Source organism: Mesoplodon mirus (assembly GCF_964341445.2).
Source record: "Mesoplodon mirus genome assembly, chromosome: 3".
Classification (NCBI taxonomy): Eukaryota; Metazoa; Chordata; class Mammalia; order Artiodactyla; family Ziphiidae; genus Mesoplodon; species Mesoplodon mirus.
In genome coordinates this window covers 39697019-39717434 of record NC_138978.1, presented here as the reverse complement: position 1 = coordinate 39717434, position 20416 = coordinate 39697019, and the positions used below count along the sequence as shown (strand labels likewise).

Genomic DNA, 20416 nt, shown 5'->3' with positions numbered 1-20416 from the left:
TACTTACTTGTTTATTGTCTGTTCCTCCTCTCCCCTCCTCCTCCTCAATGTAAAAGCTCCTTGAGGACACAGATTTTGTGTGTCTTATTCACCAGTGAATCCTCAGCAACAGAAACAGTGCCTGACACTTAGCAGAGGCGCTATAAAATATGTTGACTGATATGATCCACTGGGATTAACATCTAGATAACATTAATGGAAAGAGGAAGACCCAATTCCAGCTCCAAGAATCAGGCGGTAGGCAGATGTGCCTCCACTTTACTGACCTTTGGTTAAGTGACACCTATCCCTGCTGGTGTTTATTCCCTCATTTGTTCACAAACATTTATTGTGTGCCTGCTTTAGGCCTGGCACTGTGCTGGGTATTACTTTACAGCATGAACAATATAGAAATAATGCCTACCTTACAGGAGTTTACAGTCCTGGGGGAGAGACAACAAAGAAACAGACAATTATAAAACAATGCAATAAATTCCGTAGGTGCAGAGTAGAATCACCTAACCCACCATGTGGGATTAAGGAAGGCATTCCTTAAAGGGGGGATTACCAGGCTTTCCCAGCTCAGGTGGGAATCATTCATTATGTTAAGGTCAAATTTCACGGAGGTGGTAGGGCCCAGAACTGACGACATTTTCTTTTCTTTTTTTTTTTTTTACATCTTTATTGGAGTATAATTGCTTTACAATGGTGGTTAGATTCTGCTTTATAACAAAGTGAATCAGTTATACATATACATATGACATTTTCTTAAGTGAAAATATGTAGATGTCAGACAGAGGGCTTGGTGACCGAAGCTGGTCACAGATGGTTCCTGGCTGACTGGGAGGCTGTCAAAACCATCACTGGCTTGGCCAAGGCTGCGGTTTCCCAGCTCAGAACCTAGTACCCACGACTTACCAGAGAGGCACAACCAAGATGAAGAAATACATCTCTGGCTTTGGCCAAGGTTCTCTCTCCAGTTGACTGACTATGGAAACTCTCCACAGCTGAGGCCAGAATCCTTTTTAACTCTGAAGTTCCCTGTGGAGCTGATCTTAACAACTTAGTTCCCTCTTCCTTGGGAAGGCCCTTCAGAAATCTAAGCATTTTTTTCTTCGCCTAAAATCCCCCTCCTCTCAGGTCTTCCCCCAGGCCGACCTCAGAGAGTTAATGATAGTAATGGCTTGCTGAATGAACTAATCATGAGAAGGTGACATCTAAATACAACATGTCACCTTATGAGCCTATATTCACCTCATGAGTATATTGGAAGGTGGGAAAACGGAAGTGGGGGACCTGGGTTTCTCTAGGCCTTAGAAAGTTTCCTTTTGTAAAAAATTTCTTTCACAGCTCAGAAGTGAGGCCCCCCTTCACTTTCTTCTAAATACGTGCAACCTCGACACTACAAGTCCCATAAGGCCTGCGGTGGGGAGTCACCATCTTGGCGCACCTTCGCGCGCATGTCGGCGGGAGAGCGAGCCTTTGGGGAGAAGAAGCCTCGCCCCCGTGCAGCCCATTGGTCGGAGGAGCCGGCGGCGGGCTCAGCGGTTGGCCATCGCGCCCGCCCGTCCGCCGCGTCGGCCGGGGTCAGAGTGCGCGGAGGTGAGTCGGTGTGTTGTGGACTCGTGGTGCTGGCTGCCGCTGTTGAGGCGGCCGGGAACGGGCGGTGGGGAGCGGGCGGAGCCGGCCCTGCCTCTGCCTGGCCGGCGCCGCAGTCGGCGCGGGCCGCGCCCGCCGCCGTAAACTGCCCTGAGCGCCTGCTCAGGCCGAGGGAGAAGTCGGGGCCTGCACCTGGAGGGAGCCTGCCGCGCTGGCCCCGAGGAGGGGGCGTTGCCATGGCGACAGCCTCTCCCGCTGCTGACGGGGGGCGGGGGCGGCCCTGGGAAGGAGGGCTGGTCTCCTGGCCCCCTGCTCCTCCCCTTACAATCCCCTGGACTTGGATGGGCCCGAGTTGGGGGCAACACCCCGGGGTGGGTGATGCGGCGAGGCCCCCCCCAGATTGGGCCCTGGTAATGCATGCGGGGTGAGGGGTCGCGGCGCGCAGTTTGTGCAGCCTGGGGTGCTGGCCCATGTGCTCACCCTGGATGCATGGTCGGTCTACTGAGAAACGTTTAGGCGGAGAAGGAGAGGGGCAGGGCTTTGAAAGACAGGCTGGGTGAGGTGATTAAGCATGCTGACTTCCTATCTGGGATTACTTAGGAGGAGGAAGAGAGCTTTGACCAAAGGTTAGAAAACTAGCAAGGAGATGGTAGAGAGGACATTCCCTTTACCCTCTCCCAACACACACACAGACACACAAGCTTAGCAGTTTACTTCTTTTTGTAAATCTGTAGCGGTGGTCGTAGTTATGGTGGAAGGATTGAATAAGGGGCCTAACTTGGCTAGCTTTCTGTCTGCTTTTCCTGCAAATGCTCCAGCAACAGGTGTTTTCTTAAAAAGGCATGAACTTGGATTGGGGCTTGATTGCGAGTTCTTGCAAAATATAACTGCTCCTTGTTGACTTGGAAGATGCTGAACGTGGCTTCTCATTGGGGGTTTGGATTCTGTCCTTAGAGCTGGATTTTGTAAACTGATAGTACCCATCATTCCCTCTGCTATAGGTCTCTGGCCACTTCTCTGGTATTAGTTCTTGTCAGACATTTTATCAGTCTCCCAGGCGAAGGGCAAAAAACCAGGAATCCCATTGGCTAAAGACCGTACACTATTTGAACGATAGTAGGTTGTGATTGGCTGAATGGTTTTTGATTGTAGCGTTTCTCCTAGAAATTGGCTTCATCAAATTCTGCTTTATTCTGACTTTATCATACACAGCATGCCTTGTTTTGGTGGGTTCATGCCTGGAGCTTAAGTATATTATACCTGAATCCCCTAGCATTTGAAAGCCAATTTATAAACAGGGACTTGGAGTGTGACTCCACTAATGTGTGTGTCTGTGATCTTGGTTAGAAACCCACTTGGCTGCCTTTCGTGGGGGGAGTTGGGGGAGGTAGCTGCCGGGAAGTGATTGATAAGGTTTCCTTTATGGATTCTGTGGTGCTTCACTGGAGCTCAGAGCACTTTGGCAACTTAAGCACTCCAAATTAAAAGCTCATTAACAATTCCTGCCCAAAGATCCTGTAAATAATCGGCTAGCTAGGTCACAGAGCTTGGCTGAGAGCTCTCCTTGCAACTTGAAATTTTCAAATAAAAGTGCTTTTATTCCCTTTCATTTTGAAAAGTGTTTTCTTTGCGGTGGGGTAGGTTGATGAGTGGCATTTTCCCAGGGGATCTGAGTAGAATAAAGTGTTAAATGTGTAGAGTGGTAGACAGGAATAGATTGGTTCCAAACCTAGGTGTTTCTTTGTGCAAGGGCGTTGCTAGCTTACAAGGGCACCTCTGCAACTTCTAATCCTTTTGAAGGTTTGATGAGTAAAAGGTGCAAGGTTTTAAGTGATCTGAAGAGAAACTGGAGTATGGAAAATCTGAATTAAGTGATAAATATGATAGGTGTCCATTGATGATTTGATTTGGGGTTTGATTACCTTGACTTTTTTAGAACTTGAGGCAGACCTAGATATATCCTGCAAGTGTTTCCTGGTCTGTGTGGCCGTTCGCAGTATGGCCTGTGGCTTTGTGGCAACCAGTGTTTCCCCCAATCCCTGCTTCAGTGCCTGAGTTCTGAATACTGTCAGCCTTTACTAGTATCCCCTCCTTGGCTAGACTAGGATTCGGGATTATCCAGAGAGCCACGACTTCATGGCCATCTCTCTCCGTCCAAGCTCGGATATTGTAAATGTTTAGTATTTCTAGGAGATAAACCTCCTTAGGAAGAAAAGTATGCCACTAGAGAAGATGAAATTCATCATTGCAAAAATATATATTGTTGACCATTGAAAAAATGCAGAGGTTAGGGTAACCGACTCCCCACACAGTTGAAAATCTGCTTATAACTTTTGACTCCCCCAAAACTTAACTACTAATAGCATTGACCAGAAGCCTTACTGATAACATAAGCAGTTGATTAACACATATTTTGTATGTTATGTGTATACCTACTTATATTTAATGCATTCATGACATCTTAATTTTTTTGGTATTTCTAGGCTATGTGGTTTATCTGCGGATTTTTTCAAATTGTCACAAATCTCCAAAACAATCTCCCAATATATTTATTTATTGAGAAACATCTGCACATAAGAAGTGGACCTGCGCAGTTCAAACCTGTGTTGTTCAAAGGTCAACTGTAGTACTAGTAGCTTCTGAAAGCTCTGTACTGGCACTGTGCTTCCACATAGATAACTGTTATCCCAAAGTAGTTTGAGTTTAGGAGTTTGAAGTATAGTGTGACCTTTAAGTTGTTTCAAACAGTATTGAAATAGAGTTGTTGCAGAGATCTGTATTTATCCACAGCATTGGGGCTTTCCAGCTCTCACAGAACCTTCAGCATCCCCAGCGGCCAGTCTTGGCATCTTCGAAGTAAGGAGAGGTGAGAATCCTGTTGCATGGTCAAGGTTTGGCTTGACTTCTTATGAGTATTTGGGCTTGGAGGGTTGGGAGTGGGGACTGGTGCAGACTGTACTTTTCTGACAAGATACCATATGCTAAAAGACTACTGAAACTTACCCAAAGTCTATAAAGTGGTGAGAGTTGAAGGTGGGATATCCATACTTTCAAGTTCTGCCATGATTTCTCAGTGGGCATTACATGAGCACCTACTTGAAGTTCAGGAAGGTTGAATAGAGCCGGAATAATCCTTTATCCTGAGAAATACACATCTTAAGACAATAGGAAGGATCACATTTATTTGGCTTCTGATAAATGCATTTGACCAAGGCCTTTGGGATCTTGGTCACATGCATTTATCAAATTTGGGTTGTGGGTCACCTTTGGGTGGATGGTTAATCCCAGTCTGTCTCCGTTTTACGAGGATCGGGGCTGGCTAAAAAGGTAGACTCTGATGATTGATATCCAGGATGTCAGAGGCTGTTTGTTGAATAACTGAGGTCCAGGCATTTTGCTTGGTGGTGGGATTGTGGTGAACAAGACCGCTGCTATCCCTGACACCAAAGAGCTTACAAGTTCATGGGCGAGACAGATAGTATTGAAGCAGTCACAAGACCTCTGAGGGTGCTGTAACGAGGTAAGTATATGTGCTTGAGAGTACTTAGAAGGATCTCCAGCCCAGACTGGTGGGTTCAGGGAAGGCTTTTCAGAGGAAGTAACCTACTCAGCTAGAATTAGACGAAGATGTGAAGAACCAAGTGTGAAGGTCAGAGCTTTGTTGAGTTTGAGAAACTGAAGTTCAGTGTGACTGAAACATACAGTAGTCAGTGGGCAGAAGACAGGAGAATACAGTGAGAAATTAAGGAGGAAAGGTAAGCAGAAGCCAGGGCCTTATAAGCTCTTAGGATTAAATGGTGGGTAGAAAAAAAGATTAGACTAGGTCAGCAAACTTTTACTGTAAAGGACCAGATAGTAAATATTTAGTCTTTATGGGTTTGTGTCACAACAGTTTACTCTGCTGCTATAGCACGAAAGCAGCCGTAGTAGGAAAATGAGTGAGCATGGCTGTGTTCCAGTAAACTTTATAAAAACAGGTGGCAGCTGGATTTGGCCTGTGGACCAACCACTGGATCAGACCATCATAAAAGCCGTGAGAAGCCATTGAAAGGTTTTAAGAAGTGGACTGATACTAGATTTGTGTTTTAGAAAGTTTGCTTTAATTTTAATGTTCAGTGTTAAGAATGGATTGAAGGGGATAGTACCTGAGGCAGAGAGACCAGTAAGGAGGCTGTGGCAGTTACATGGGTAACATTTTCACCTTTGAGGCAGTGTTTTGACAATTAAAAATTGAGTATACCTAAATCTTTGCGTCTTTGTGTATACTGGTTCTCTTTGCTAATTTCCTGGCCATCTACTTGAGCTTAAAGGATGTCTACCAGAGAAATTGTTGGCGATACCAGCTCCTATTTCACGGACTAGAAAAGATGTGGGAAGGACAAGTTGGTGTGGAATGAAGGAGAAGTTTGGGGGAACGCTTTTCTATTGAAAGTAGTAGTGAATAAATGTAGCTAGGGAGAGATTTTGGTCTTTGGTCTCGTAGCTTAATGTTAGTTGCTTTGAATTTCTTGAACTGTACACACGGAGGGGGACCCATTTTCCTAAGCTTCCCAGGGAATTGCCTCATTCTCCATATGTCCTACTTAGTCTTCTTCTTTGCTTGCTTCTAAGAAACTGATGATCTTTTTCTGGTTTTGAGACATGTCTCCTAGTTGAGTATGATGGTATGTGTCAGGTACAGGGATCAAATAAAGTATTTGTTGAGTGTCTGATGAATTGTCTTCCTCTTCCTGCAAGCTCCGGTGTGCATTGCTAGAGGTTTCTGATAACAGTGCTTATGTGACCTTGGGCAAATGACTTACCTCTCTGAGTTTAGCTTTTCTATCTGTAAAATGGAACTTAATAGGTTGGCTAAAGGATTTCATGAGATGTAAAACTCTTAGCAAGGTGTCCTTAACTTTTGTTATTAACAATATTTTACACAATTTTTTAAAAAGCAGGTAGCAATTGGGCGACTGGGCCTTTGGCTTAGTACATTTGGGGTGCTCCCAATTGTCACTGTGGCCATGTGATAGAAACCTAGCCCCTGGCAGAGGCAGCCAGCAAACAGGAGGAAATTATAACTAAAGCAAGATGCTGCTCTTCATAATGGAAAATCTTCAGACAGCAGGAGTCCCATTCGGAATTCCAGAACTTTCTTCAGGGTGGACCTTAGCCCCAGCACCATCAGTGAAGTGAACTGAGTGAGCAGCTACCCGAAAGAAATTCACCGAAGTGTGACCAGTCATTTTCCTGGTCTGTCGGGGTCGTATATTAATGTTGCCACCCTTGTGGCTTTGTAAAGTGCCTCTTGAATGCTTTTTATTACTTTTCATCACCACTCTGGGAAGCGGGTCAGATGGTCAGCATTATTGTCCCTGCTACGCGTGTGAGGAAACTGAGGCCCAGGAAGGTTAAGTGTGTTGTCAGGTCATGCTGCGAGGTACTGTTAGAGCTGGTGCAGAGTTGCTCCCAGATGAAATTGTGTGAGTTTATTGCTGTGATTTCTCTTCTTTTGAGTGAGAGATGTATAGTCATTGCAGAACTGCAATCTGATGCATGTCTTATCCATATGTCCTAGTCTTGATCTGGGTCCCTTTATCCACTTGGTCCTGTTGGGTTTTAATTGATGACTGCTAGGAACAGTCCTGCTGGGAAGCAGATTCCCTTTGGGTCATTGTTTTTAGTCCATCCTCCTTTGGGGACATTCTTGGAGAGCCTTGGGTGACAAGAGATTGCTTTGATATGTTCAGAATTGTGCCTTGTGCCCCACAGCTACAGGTAAAATCAAAAGGCGGATAATTTATGGGAGTGTCAGAGCTGGCCGCTGGCACCTCAGGAAGCCATTAGTATGCCTGTTCAGACCCTCTGTGTCCTTGCAATTGATTCCTCTTTGCATGAGCCTGATTTGGGAAGCTGTAGATCTGTGGGTAGTGATTGGATGTGACAGTCCAAACACCGGTCCCTAAATTAATCCTTTTAATAGTATTCTGGCACGAAGGCGATGCTCGCTCACTCTCTGTCTCTTAACTGGGGAGGACAGAATTGGGGGGAGGGGGGTAGGAAGAAGGAGAGAGAAAGAAAGAAAAGAAGCTTTTCCTGCTTCTTAGGCCCTGCTCTGTTCTGCCAGAGCAGTTGACATCATAATTCATTCAGCAGACATTGCCTCACCCTTACGTTGTGCCTGGCCCTGTGCTGGGGATACAGAAATGAATAAAATGTGGTCCTTGCCCTTAAGCATCTATGTTTAGCTCAGTGTCCTCAGACTTTTTAAACTCATATACTCCTTAGATGGGAAAAGCTAATCTTACACTTTTCTTTAATGCTGCTTGAAATTTTAAACTGGATTCAAGGGTCTGACAAAAAACAAGTACAAGAAATGATCTCTTCAGGGACTTCCCCGGCGGTCCAGTGGTTGAGGCTCCCTGTGTCCACTGCAGCGGGCATGGGTTTGATCCCTGGTTGGGGAACTAAGGTCCCGCATGCTGCGTGGCCAAAGAAAACAAGAAATGATCTCTTCCAATATGCCTTTTTACACACACATACACCCCTACAGCTGCCATCTTCCATCCTTCTCACCTGACTTGCTGAAAATTACTGCTGAGAGGAGAAACAGACAACTAACCTCTTACAATATAGTGAGATGAAAGTTAAGCTGTGCTGCTGGGCCACTTAACGCAGTGAACTTTCTGATGAGGTGTCAGAGAAAGCTACTAAAAGGGGGAGATTTGAGCTGGAGTTTGAAGAAGGAACAATAGTTTGCCTGGTGAAAATGGAAGTACATTTCAAAACAGTGGGAGCAGCATTTGCCAAGGCACAGATTTGTAAAAGGAAACATCACATTTAGGGGCCTGAGCAAGAGCTGGTTGTCACCCTGCTTCCTGCCAGTTTCTCCGCTTTGTGAGACGGGAAGATTTGCTCCCCTGGAACTGGGTTTGGGAAGAGGCTTTGAGTTCCTTGTGCTGCAATTGCTTTAATCCAAGACACCGCTTCCTGTTTCCGCTTTTTTTAAAAAAAAATATTTGTTTATTTATTTGGTTGCACCGGGTCTTAGTTGTGGCTTGCAGGCTCCTTAGTTGTGGCTCGCCGGCTCCTTAGTTGTGGCACATGGGCTCCTTAGTTGCTGCATGTGGGCTCCTTAGTTGTGGCATGCGAACTCTTAGTTGCAGCATGCATGTGGGATCTAGTTCCCTGACCAGGGATGGAACTTGGGCCCCCTGCATTGGGAGTGCAGAGTCTTAACCACTGCGCCACCAGGGAAGTCCCCCTGTTTCTGCTTTTGTACCCAGGCTGCAATTTGTTTTTCTTATTAGAAACAAATTTGAGTGATTTGGACAGACTTAATTATTGCTATGGTTGAGTTCCTTTTAGTTAAAGTCATACCTTAGCTCAAAAGAAAAACTAAAGTTGATATGCATTGTTAGCCCTATGGCTGATGGGAGAATCAGCCAAGTGGAGAAAGTGGGACCTTAAATGTGGGAGAGGAGAACAGGGCCCTGAAGAGCTGAGTGCCTCTGAGCCTTAGTGTTCTCATGTGTAAAATGGGAATACTGTTACCTATTTTGCTTGACGGTTGGGAGGCTTAAATGAGATGAAATATGTCAGTCACAACTACAGTGCCTGGCTTGTAGTAGATTTTCACAAAATAGTGTTTCACTTTCCTCTTTCTCATGTATTAGCAATAGCTCCCTTTTGCTGAGAACTTACTATTGTGCAAAGCACTTTGTACATATTGTATGGTCTAATTGAACCCCTAAGAGATAGGTATTTTTGTTACAGCTATTATTACAAAGAGCCTGTGGTGGAGGCAGGATTTGAACCTGTGCTTGTCTAATACGGCATTTCAACAACTAGCTGTATGACTCCTTGTTTCTGCTCCAGTTCTCCGTTTCAGAAGCAGGGGTAAAGCAGGTTCTGCGTACCTCCCCTCTGGGGTCAGATGCTGTCTACAAGTGTGGGAGGACCTTACAGGGATGAGAGTACCATACCATACACTGCCCTTCCTCCATTTCTATCCTATTTACCATGTGTTAGGAAACTAGCCTTTGCTCCCTCTCGTGTGTGGGGTCACAGCTGACGTGCAGGTCTTTGCAAAGAGATGTTTCCCATCCTTGGCCCCTTGAAGGAGTTTGCCCAAGCTACTGAATGTGGCTGATGGGTTAGTAAACAGCAGGCAAATCACAAACAGGTACTTCTTTTTCTGTGCTGCCTTGAGTTGCTGAGACTAATTGAGGCTAATTGAAGGGGAGAGCGAGGCTCCTGTGGCCTGTGATGTTGCCATCAGAATTTGGTATTCCTGTAGGTCTTTAGTGACTTTAGCTCTTCTGATAGTTTGGGATTAGCAGCTGCTTCTGATGTTGGACAAGTTCTCCCTAGCCCTGTCTTGGAGCAGAAGCAGCTGAAGCTACAGGTCTAGGGGGTGATGGGTTGTAGAGAGGAGGAGAGTGTTTTGTTGAGGTGAGGACCCAGCTTTAGAGTTCCTGCTTGCATTCCACTTTGGGGCCATCAGGAAGTTGTGTAGAGGTTCTAAGCTTTTGTAGGGGTCTCAAGCTTTGTTCTGCCTTAGGCTGAGCCCTCAGGCCCCCGGCCTCCACTTGTGAGGCTACAGAAAAGCTTGGGGGACAAATGCTGGTGTCTGCTCCTTGTGTTAGGGCAGTGGCTGGAGGCTCTGAACTGGGGGTCGGGAGCCGTGGGTTCTCTTCTTACCCTTACTTGCTCTGTGAACCTTGGACTGTCCTTTTCTCTTTCTAGGGCTCATTTTCCCTGGCTTGCTGGACTGCGTCTTCTCTTAGGTTTTCTTTCACCTTTGACAGTCTATGATTTTCACAGAAAGTGCTCTGGCTGTTAAGAATGCATTCATTAGATTGAAAATTATGACTTTTGAAGGCATGCAGTTTATTTATATTTTTCCCAGGTTATTTTTAGTCACCTGAGACAGGGCCTGTGACTGAAGGAGTTGCAGACAGGTGTTACCGTGTTCTCTGTGGATGCCTCTGTGGCTTAGGTGTCTGAGCACTTGTGCTACTGCAGGTCAGATTGGAACAGGAACTTCCCCGAGACTGGGAACTGGGTGCTCTGTGGCTGTCCCATGTGCTTCTAGTCTGGACCCAGAACCTGCCTCAGTGCCTTGAAGTTTCTCTGGAATGCACCCCTGCCTCCCAGTCTGGCTTTTTTTTTGTTTTCTCTTTGGCCGCACAACGAGGCTTGCAGGATCTTAGTTCCCTGACCAGGGATTGAACCCAGGCCCGCGGCAGTGAAAGCACCGAGTCCGAACCACTGGACCTCCAGGGAACTCCCCAGTCTGGCTTTTTATGGAGTGGATTGAACCCAGGGATGGTATAAACCCATACCCTTCCCAGAGATCCCAAGTATATGTGGATGGGGAGATGGGGTGGGAGAGGACCCCATATTTCATGATGGGCTTCTCTTCTTTTCTCTCCCCCAGGCTCCCCTGGCCTGTATGTGGATATTAAAGGATGGCCCCCTCCCTTCGCCCTTCCTTCCCCCCTCCAGTAATGGAAGGCTATAAAATGTCTATTTACCCAAGACGCCAGAATGACTCCTCTGTGGTTCCACTAATCTGGTGATTTGGTGCTTCCCTGGTCTCTCAGGTAAATAGAAATTGAGGCTTTTTATAAAGGCATATTATTTCCCTCATTAAATGTGTGTTTTGGCACATGCGTTATTTACCTGACCGACAGTAATGGCTGCAGAGGAGCCATTGTGTCTGTTGTGTAAATACTCTGCACATCCTCCAGGGGCTGTGGTGCAGGCCTGCTCCTCCAAATCGGGCTGGCCCTGTGGCAATCCCTGTTTTCCCCTCCCCTGCCTCACTGGGGGACTGGTCCCTTTATTTTGAGGAGAGAATCATTCGTTTTCCTCTTTGCCATAGGCTACTTACTACCTTTAATTTGCTAGGAGAAGGAAATGGGTGTCAGAATAAATGTGTGTAAGTCTTCGTCTCTGGTGAAAGCTGGTGAGGAGATAGATATACACAGAATCATAAACTGTTCCTTTTGAGTTCTGCCCCTCAACTAGATTCTCAAAGTCCTGGCTGATGATATAACATGTAGACTTATATTCTGCAAACTTGTGACTAAAATATAAAGACATCAGGGCCTCCCTGGTGGCGCAGTGGTTGAGAGTCCGCCTGCCGATGCAGGGGATACGGGTTCGTGCCCCGGGCTGGGAGGATCCCATATGCCGCGGAGCGGCTGGGCCCGTGAGCCATGGCCGCTGGGCCTGCGCATCCGGAGCCTGTGCTCCGCAACGGGAGAGGCCACAATAGTGAGAGGCCCGCATACCGCAAAAAGAAAAAAAATAATAAATAAATAAAATATAAAGACATCAATAGAAAGGGACAATCTCTAAGATGTCAGAGGGTAGACAGGCAAGTGGAGTGCCTCTGCAAGGAGTGCAGGGATATTTCCCGAGCAGGCTCTAGAGGTGGCAGGGATACCCAGTGAGGGGGCACTGGGCAGGGGCACTTAGGATGGAGACTCCATGCTTTGAGGGCTGCCAGAGGAGAGCTTGCAGCCTACCCTCTGTGGCAGTACGGGGAGATGGCTCCCTCACGTACTGTTCTCTGTTTCTTTTTTTTTAAACAACATCGCATGTGGTTAAAAAAAACATTTTTTTTTTAAGTTTGAAATAGGCCAAATTTACATAAAAGTTGGAAGTAGGGTACAAAGAATTTTTTTCCTGAACCATTTGTGAGTTAAGTTGCCAACCTAACACCCCGTCACCCTAAATACTTTGCATGCATTTCCTATGTGCAAGGACATTTTCCTACCTAACCATAACACAACCATCAAAATTAACATTCATATGTTACCTCCATCTAATCCTCAAACCCCATTCAAGTTTTGCCAGTTGTCCCAGTAATGTTCTTTGCAGCAAAATGATCCAGTTCAGAATCGTGCATTGCATTTAGTTACCAAGTCTCTCATCTCCTATAGACTTTTCTCACTAAACGTTCCTTGAGATTCATGATCTTGATACTTTTGAAGATTACAGGCTGGTTATTGTGTAGACTGTCCCTCATTCAGGGTTTGTCTGATATTTTCTCATGATTAGATTCAGGTTATGCATCTTCAACAGGAGTATCACAGAAATGATGCTTTGTTTTTCTCATTGCATCCTATCATGTGATGCAAGATTTTGATTAATCCCATTATTGATGATGTTCATTTTGCTCACTTGATTAAGGTGATGTCTGCCAGGCTTCTCCATTGTAAACTTATTCCCTGTTATAATTAATAAGCAATCTGTGGGGAGATACTTTGAAACTATGTGAAATCCCTTACCAAACTTTAGTTTTTAAAATTTATTTACTTATTTATGTATTTATTTTTATCTTTATGGCCTCATGGTTTCCTTTTTTATTCAGTGCATTATAATCCATTAATATCATTATTTACTTGCCAGTGGGAGCCCCTTCAAGCTGGTTTCCGCATCCTTTTGAGCATTTCCTTGCTTTCTGGCACAACAGGATGTTCTAGGCTCATCTTGTACTTTCTCTGCCGCAGCCCTGGAATCAGCCAGTTCTCCAAAGAGCTCTTGTTCTTTCAGTGAAGAATGTTGTTTAGAAGGCGGCTAGGTGCTAGATGTGCACATTGCTATCAGAGTGTTGCTGCTCCCTGGCCCTTCAGTAAACAGAGCTAGAAATTATATATACATGTGTCTATATATTTGTGTATAGATATATACTCATCTTCATATGTACATCTAGCTTTATTTATTTAAATTTATTTATTTATTTATTTATTTATTTTTGGCTGCATTGGGTCTTTCTTGCTGAGTACAGGCTTTCTGTAGTTGTGGCGAGCAGGGGCTACTCTTCATTGCGGTGCGCAGGCTTCTCATTACGGTGGCTTCTCTTGTTGTGGAGCACGGGCTCTAGGCGTGCAGGCCTCAGCACTTGTGGCATGCAGGCTCAGTAGTTGTGGCTCGCAGGCTCTAGAGCGCAGGCTCAGTAGTTGTGGCTCACAGGCTCTAGAGCACAGGCTCAGTAGTTTGTGGCGCACGGGCTTAGTTGCTCCGCGGCATGTGGGATCTTCCCGGACCAGGGCTCAAACCCATGTCCCCAGGCAGGTGGATTCTTAACCACTGCGCCACCGGGGAAGCCCTAGCTTTATTTTTATATATTATATATATATATCAGAAACCATGAGTTCACACTCCAATTCCAATTCAACACCACAGATGTTTTTCCCTTTCCATGTTTTAATTCCATCCTCTAACAGTGAGAAACCTGGTCCCATTACCCTTAATATATGCCCTTTTTTGATCAATCCCTCTGTATGTAACTAATCTCCCGTTGTTGCCACTGCCCTTTCCCCCTCTTGGGTACTCTTTTACCCTGCCTGTGAGTCCCCACATCAGGCTGCTGCTCCTTCTCCGCCAACGGATGCCCTTCATACCCCACTAGGGCTGTGGCATGCTGCATCACACCTTCCTGCCTCTGTATGGACGCCTCCTCACCCAGCTTGGGCTCTGATACTCCCTCCCAGACCCTTCTGCTCCTCCCACTTCAACTGATGTAGACCCTACTTTCCTCTGCCACAACTAATGGCTCTAAAGCCATTAGATTGAATTTTTCAGGAAGGGGAGAAGAGTTGCCCTCTGTTTCTTGACTTGAGTTGAACTTGGTTTTTTTAAATGTAAGGGAAGTATGGAACCCAGTGACTGCTGATATGTGGAGGCCTGGTCTCCTAATGTCTGCTCTCAAGACTTTTTACAAGAGAGAAGCTTTTTTATGTGGGTGAAATCAGATGAGACAGCAAGGCCTGCAGGCGTGAGGACCTCTGGCCATCAGTGTGTTGTCCATGGGAGGGAATAGGGCATATATAGTATGTAGTATGGGGGGTCTAGAGCAATCTGGGGGTGCAGGAGACATTGATGTTACTCTCTGAGGTTGCCTTATGCATTGGATTTATAGGCCCTAAGTATGGGGGTCCAGGCTTGGCCAGGTGGGCATAGCTCAATAGGGTAGTCGTAGTAATAATAGTAAGCTTATATTTATTGAGCCCTATGTGCCAGACCCTGCTCTTAGTGCTTTACATATGTCCTCTCATTTCACTCTCGCTTAAGGAGTAGGAGCTGCTGTTGTCATTTTACAGGTGAGAAATTGAAGAACAGAGCTTGCCCAAGGTGCCATGGCAAATAAGTGGTAAAACCAGGATTCAAACCCAGAAGCCCTCCTTAATCATGATGCTTAATTGCCTGTAGTATTTGGCAGATGAAGTCTGATTGACTAAAAACGCTTTATACACTATATATACACATTGGAAAACATTAAGACTTTCAAAAGTCCTTATGCATGACCTGACTTTGAGAGGTTAGAGAAGAGTTCTAAGGCCCTGAGGGACTTTGGATTCAAACTAGAATGTGTAATCTGAGCAGACTGGTGTCTCCCATCTCAGCAAGGCTTCCAGTACTTTTCAGGAGTGGGTGACGTGAAGAGTTATTTTGGATTCCGGCTTTCAAAATGATGTTGGCTCGTTTGCCTTTCCAAGAGATTCCATAATGAAACTCAAGCCAGCCTTTGTCTATCCCAGGCTACGGAGTTTGGCTGCGTTCTTGGAGAGGCTGTAGGCCACGGTGAAAACAAGCACTACGCTTGTGCTAGAATCATGAAGAACTTAAAATACTTCTTGGTCTTTGTTCCATATGGAACCTCACTATAGGAATAGGGGAATTGAGGACCCACACCAGCACATATCCTAATAAATATGCAGGCAAGTTACTGTAGGTCACTCCTTGAGTCCCGGGAGAGCCGGGGTGAGAAGTGATACTTGGCATGATCCATGTCCGCTCAGGTGGTAGTGACCTTGTTGCCTCTAGTGTGCTCTGGACTTCCCAGGCTGCTAGCCTCCTCCACGCTACAGGAGGGAGGGAGTGCCCATTGCAGTCTTTCAGAGGCAAGCTTTTGGCTCCGTCAGACTGGAGCTTCAGAAAGCTTAAACTATGGCCATTTCCGTATTGAGCAGCATGATTTCTTGTTTGACTTTGAGGATTAAAGTTGAGGGAATTTGAGTGTTGGGTATGAAATGGGAAAAACACAAAATTTCTGCTTTATTCCTGTTTCTTTTTTTTTTATTTTAAGGAAGCTTGAGTTATTCGTGAGTAAAACTTAGGCTTTGATTTTTATATTTCGTTAGTCCTCTAAGGAGCAGACATTCTGCAAATTTAAAGGGAAAACTTGAAAAGTGATTTGGATTTTTTTTTTTTTTGCACATGTACACTCAGAAAACTTTACTAGACTTTTAGCAATGCTCCCATTACCACCACACCTGGGTTTTCTCTTTTTCTTCCCTATTTAAAAAAAGTCCTGCAGTCATTCAAGGCCTCTAGTGGAGAGTTGGTCTAAAGGCAGCGGAGGAAGGCCCGAGGCTGTTGGCAGCTGTGCTCTGCAGGCTTCGTTCATTCCCCCAGGTGCCACTTACTGGCTGGGGGCTGGGGAATCACCAGAGTGTGGTGAGCAAGCTCCCTGTGGTGGGTTCTGCTCCTTTCCCGCTGGGAGAAGGGAGGAGGGCATGTGGAGACATCAAGATACAGACAGGAAAGCCAGGGACAATGGCTGGGAATGGAGCTGAGGAGAGAATCCTGGGCATTTCCTGCTGTCTGTCTGAGTCTACTTAGCTCCCAGGACTGATTGTGCAACCGGGGCACCCTGGGTTACTTTGGGAAACTTAGCTTTAATGTTAACTGTTGCCACCTGAGAAGTGACCACAGAATTTTTCTCTCTCTCTTTTGAACTTTAGAGCTCCACTTAAAGATCAAGGCCAGTGCTGCATCTTGTTTTGAGAATGGTCTGGGAGACTCAGAGCTGTCATAATGTTGTGGGGGCCAGTATTAAGGGTCTTGAACTTCAGTAACGAATACTGGGATTTAGAGAAGGGGCACAGAAACACTGGGGAGTGGTTCATGTTCTGTGAATATTCCTGAAGACTAGGTGGAACAGGGCCACGGTGGGGAGGGAGTAACCCAGACTCTCTGTTCTTTTTTTTTTTCTTTTTCTTTTTCTTTCTTTCTTTTTTTTTCTTTTAAACTTTCCTCCCCTAAGTTTTAGATGCTTCTGGATGTTCAATGCTAGCACCTTTACAGACTGGAGCAGCTCGATTTTCTTCATATTTACTTTCAAGAGCAAGAAAAGTGCTGGGCTCCCACTTATTTTCTCCCTGTGGTGTTCCGGAGTTCTGCTCCATATCCACCAGAAAGCTGGCGGCCCACAACTTTGGCGCATCCATGGCGGCAATGATGTCCTTCCCTCCCCAGAGGTATCACTACTTTTTAGTGCTGGACTTTGAGGCCACGTGTGACAAGCCGCAGATTCATCCTCAGGTAACTGTTGCATCATTGCTTCAGCAAAGATGGGGTGGGCAAGGAGGGAGGGAGGATAGACTTGCTTTCTGGGACCCAGAGGAACTTTCTCATGTCTTCTTGGCTTTTAGCTACTCATCTGGAGTTCCTGCCTAAGAAGCAGGACTTGACTCAGGCATCCTAGGGTAAGGTAGACCTGAGAGGTCTTTGTAGAGAACTGGGCACACTGTTTCTCTCTGGTCTCAGCCTTTGGGAATCAAAATGTTTCCTTCTGTCCCATCCTTCCTCTCTCCTTTCCCTTCCCTCCTTCCTTCTCCTGCTACTGCTGCATGTTCTTTTAAGGAATACTGTGTTAGCCTCCAAAATGGCCCCCAACGATCCTTACGTCCTGATAGTACCACCTTTGGTAGTTCCCCTCTCCTACAATGAATGAGAACTAGCCCTGTATAACCAACAGAGTATAGTGGAAGAGACACTGCATGATTTCTGAGGCTAAGTCATAAAAAGCATCACAGTCCATCTTGCTCTTTTGGATCAGTTGCTATGGAAGAAGCCAGCCACCATGCTTTGAGGACACTCAAGCAGCCCTGGCGAGAGGCACATGTGTACCGGAACTGAGGCTCTTAGCTAAAAGCCAGTACCAACTTGCTGGTCATGTTTCTTGGCACTGTCTTGGAGGTGACTCTGCTACCTCCAGTCAAGCCTTCAGATAACTACAGCCCCAGTGGACATCAGACGTCAACCTCAGGAGAGACCCTGAGCCAGACTGACCAGCCGAGCCACTCCTGAATTCCTGGCTCATCAAAGCTATGGGAGATAATAAATGATTATTGATGTTTTAAGCCACTAAGTTTTGGGATGATTTGTTATGCAGCATTAGATAACCTGAACAACCATTTCTGGTCTGTTGGAAAGGAAAATTTCTTTGCTTGCATTTTTTTCTTAGTTACCAACTGTGTTTGGAGATCTTTTACCTTTTGAGGTATTGCTGCTAAGAAGCTTGGATTAGCAGCAGAGAGACACGTGTGCTAGGTGATATTGGATTGCTTGATGTTTGCTTTGGGGGCCTGATTGGGGGCTGATGTGGCAGTGAATTGTAGTGTGGGGGCCTTGGGTATGCCTGACTCTAGGACTGGAACTCTTCCCTGTAGGACTGGATTATCAGGTGGGTAATTTGGGAGTGTGTAGACATGTGGGTCTGGGAGTAGCTTTCAGTAGTAAGAGGAGGAGAAGAGGATTATAGCAGCAGGCACTTGGGAGACAGGGAGGTCCATTCAGGGGTAAACTGGGTTCATTTCTCATAATTGGTTTTTTTTCCAGGGACGGGTTCTATCTTTAGGATGTTAGATTATTTTCCATAAAGCAGATAACACAACCCTTTTACCTTTCCGTTTCTCCTTGCCTGTTTGTTTCCTATTCTCAAAGTAGTGGTCTGCCTTTGGGGGAGGATTGGAATCAGGCCTGCTGAGGCTTGGGAAGACAGGCGCTGGATGAGGAGAGCTTCCTAGGGGAAGGAACTTCACATGAAAGGGAAGACGGCTTGGGGGCAGCCTGAGCCACACTTTCTTTCTCAGCCTCTTGCTCCTACCTGTGCTGTAGGATTGTCTTCTCCACCTCCCCAAACAACTGGAGATTCTGTGGTGGGTGTACCTGGGTGGTGGGTGGGAGTTTTGGTTATGTAGATTCTCTTGGGTTGAGAATCAGGGGGCCATACCCCAATATGCCATGTTATTTACCTTGCTGATGATTTCAGTTGCTGAGCAAGCCTTAGCAGGACCTGAGTCGAAAACCTAACACGTTGCTACTGCATAGGATTCATCCCTCTTCTGAAGCCTCATGATTGCTTGGCACTTTCTTGGTGACATTTCCTGCTTTCTGCTTCCTGGCCATGCCTATGTATATTTGTTTCTGAACTTTTCAGTTAGATTATAAGCTGAGATAATTATGTAGCTCTGTTCTCTTGTCCTACAGAGGGTCCTACCAATGTTACTGAAGGTGAGACTTGATTCATGTCTCAGTTTGGTCTGTTAGTATCACCTTTCATCTCTCTTTCAAGGGCATTGTTCTTTTAATTTTTTGTTTTTTTTAATTTATCTATTGCAGTGCTGAAGATATAATGCAGTACAGATTTAAATCACTTGTATCACCAACTTCCTTCCTAGACTTAGGCACCAGGGCCTTTTAGACCTAGCCTGAGGTTGGGCTTCCTGCTTTTTACCAGGGTCTGAGCCTGATTAAAGTTTATCTCCAGAATCAATGAACCCTGATGATGCGATTCCAAGGGCACTTAAGGAATTGGCTGTCCTGGTTCATTATTAGCAAAGCATTAGCTGTTACTTTAGAGAACTCAGGAAGAAGCATTTGCTGTCTTGCTTATCTTTAAAAGGCAAATACGAATGATCTTGGAAATTATAGACCTGTTAGTTTACTGTGATTCCAAAGAAGATACTTGACCTGATCGTCAGATAATCAATCAGCAAACAGCTAGAAGAGCATAGGATACTGAGTAATAACTTACATGGGTTTGTGAAGAAGAGCAAATCCTGTCAGATCAATCTAACTCCTTGCTGTGACATAGTGATGGATTTGAGTGGATCTAGGGCAAGTGATAAATGTAATGCATCTCTACTTCATTAAGCCTCTACAATGCTGTGATCAACAGGTAAGAAGGTGAGTTTGGGGCCAGACAGCTCTGTTGTTGAACTACTCACTGGACCACTCTCAGGAAAGGGATGGGCAGCTTAGAAGTGACTTGAGACTTATTGGCAGCTTAAAGCTCCCCCCGCCAACCCCACTTTCTTTTTAAAAAAAAAACCTTCCCTAAAGTTTGCATGTAGCAGGGTCCTGAAAGGATTCAGAGAAAGGTGGGAGGATGGATTGGAGAAGTAGTCCATCCCAGATAGGATAGTGTCCTTCCACTGAGGTCCTCATAGGTCAGGTTCTCATTATAGCCTCTGTATTGTTTAGATCTTTTGGTCAACAAGGGCAGTGGAGATATTGGAAAAGCTCAGGATAAGAGGAACAAAAATGAGGGAGCTCAGCTTGGTGCTCTGTGATGACCTAGATCGGGGGGGAAGGGTGGGGAGGGAGGTCCAAAAGGGAGGGAATATAGGTATACATATAGCTGATTCACTTCATTGTACAGTAGAAGCTAACACAACATTGTAAAGCAATTTTACTCCAATAAAAAATTTAAAAAGAGGAACAAAAATTATTAGAGGCACAAAAATAAGACTTAGAAAGAAGAGAAATTGAATATGGTTTTAGTGACTGATTTCTTGTCCAGACTTGGAAGGAGTTGTTCCAAGGAGTATGATAATAACTTGCTCTTCATTTTAATAAGGACAAAAAAAGAATATAAGTGGAAGCAGGAAAGATTGAGATTTGGGATGAGAATGAACTTCTAGAAGAGACAGTAAAAGGACTAGAATATGGTGTGCAGGTTAGATCAGCCCTGCCTAGCTCTCTCAGAACCTCCTGATGGCTGTCCACTTGACAGAGATACTTTGTGGACAAGGTCTGTGTGCCTCCTGGG

General features: G+C 45.5%; 1 protein-coding gene across 5 annotated transcripts in view; it reads left to right on the top strand.

Annotated features, from left to right (window-relative positions):
• The first annotated feature begins 1560 nt into the window (after nt 1-1560).
• ERI3 (ERI1 exoribonuclease family member 3) overlaps nt 1561-20416 on the top strand; it is a 130385-nt gene continuing 111529 nt past the window's right edge. The window contains exons 1-3 of one of the 5 annotated variants that reach the window (XM_082613646.1): nt 1561-1581; nt 4369-4444; nt 16625-16902. In XM_082613646.1, coding sequence (XP_082469772.1) covers nt 16648-16902 — 255 coding nt within the window. In that variant the 5' untranslated portion in view covers nt 1561-1581; nt 4369-4444; nt 16625-16647. Of the gene's footprint in view, nt 1582-1617; nt 1950-4368; nt 4445-16624; nt 16903-20416 lie in introns of those variants that run through there. The other 4 variants (XM_082613644.1, XM_082613643.1, XM_082613642.1 and 1 more) reach the window with 4 other exon arrangements.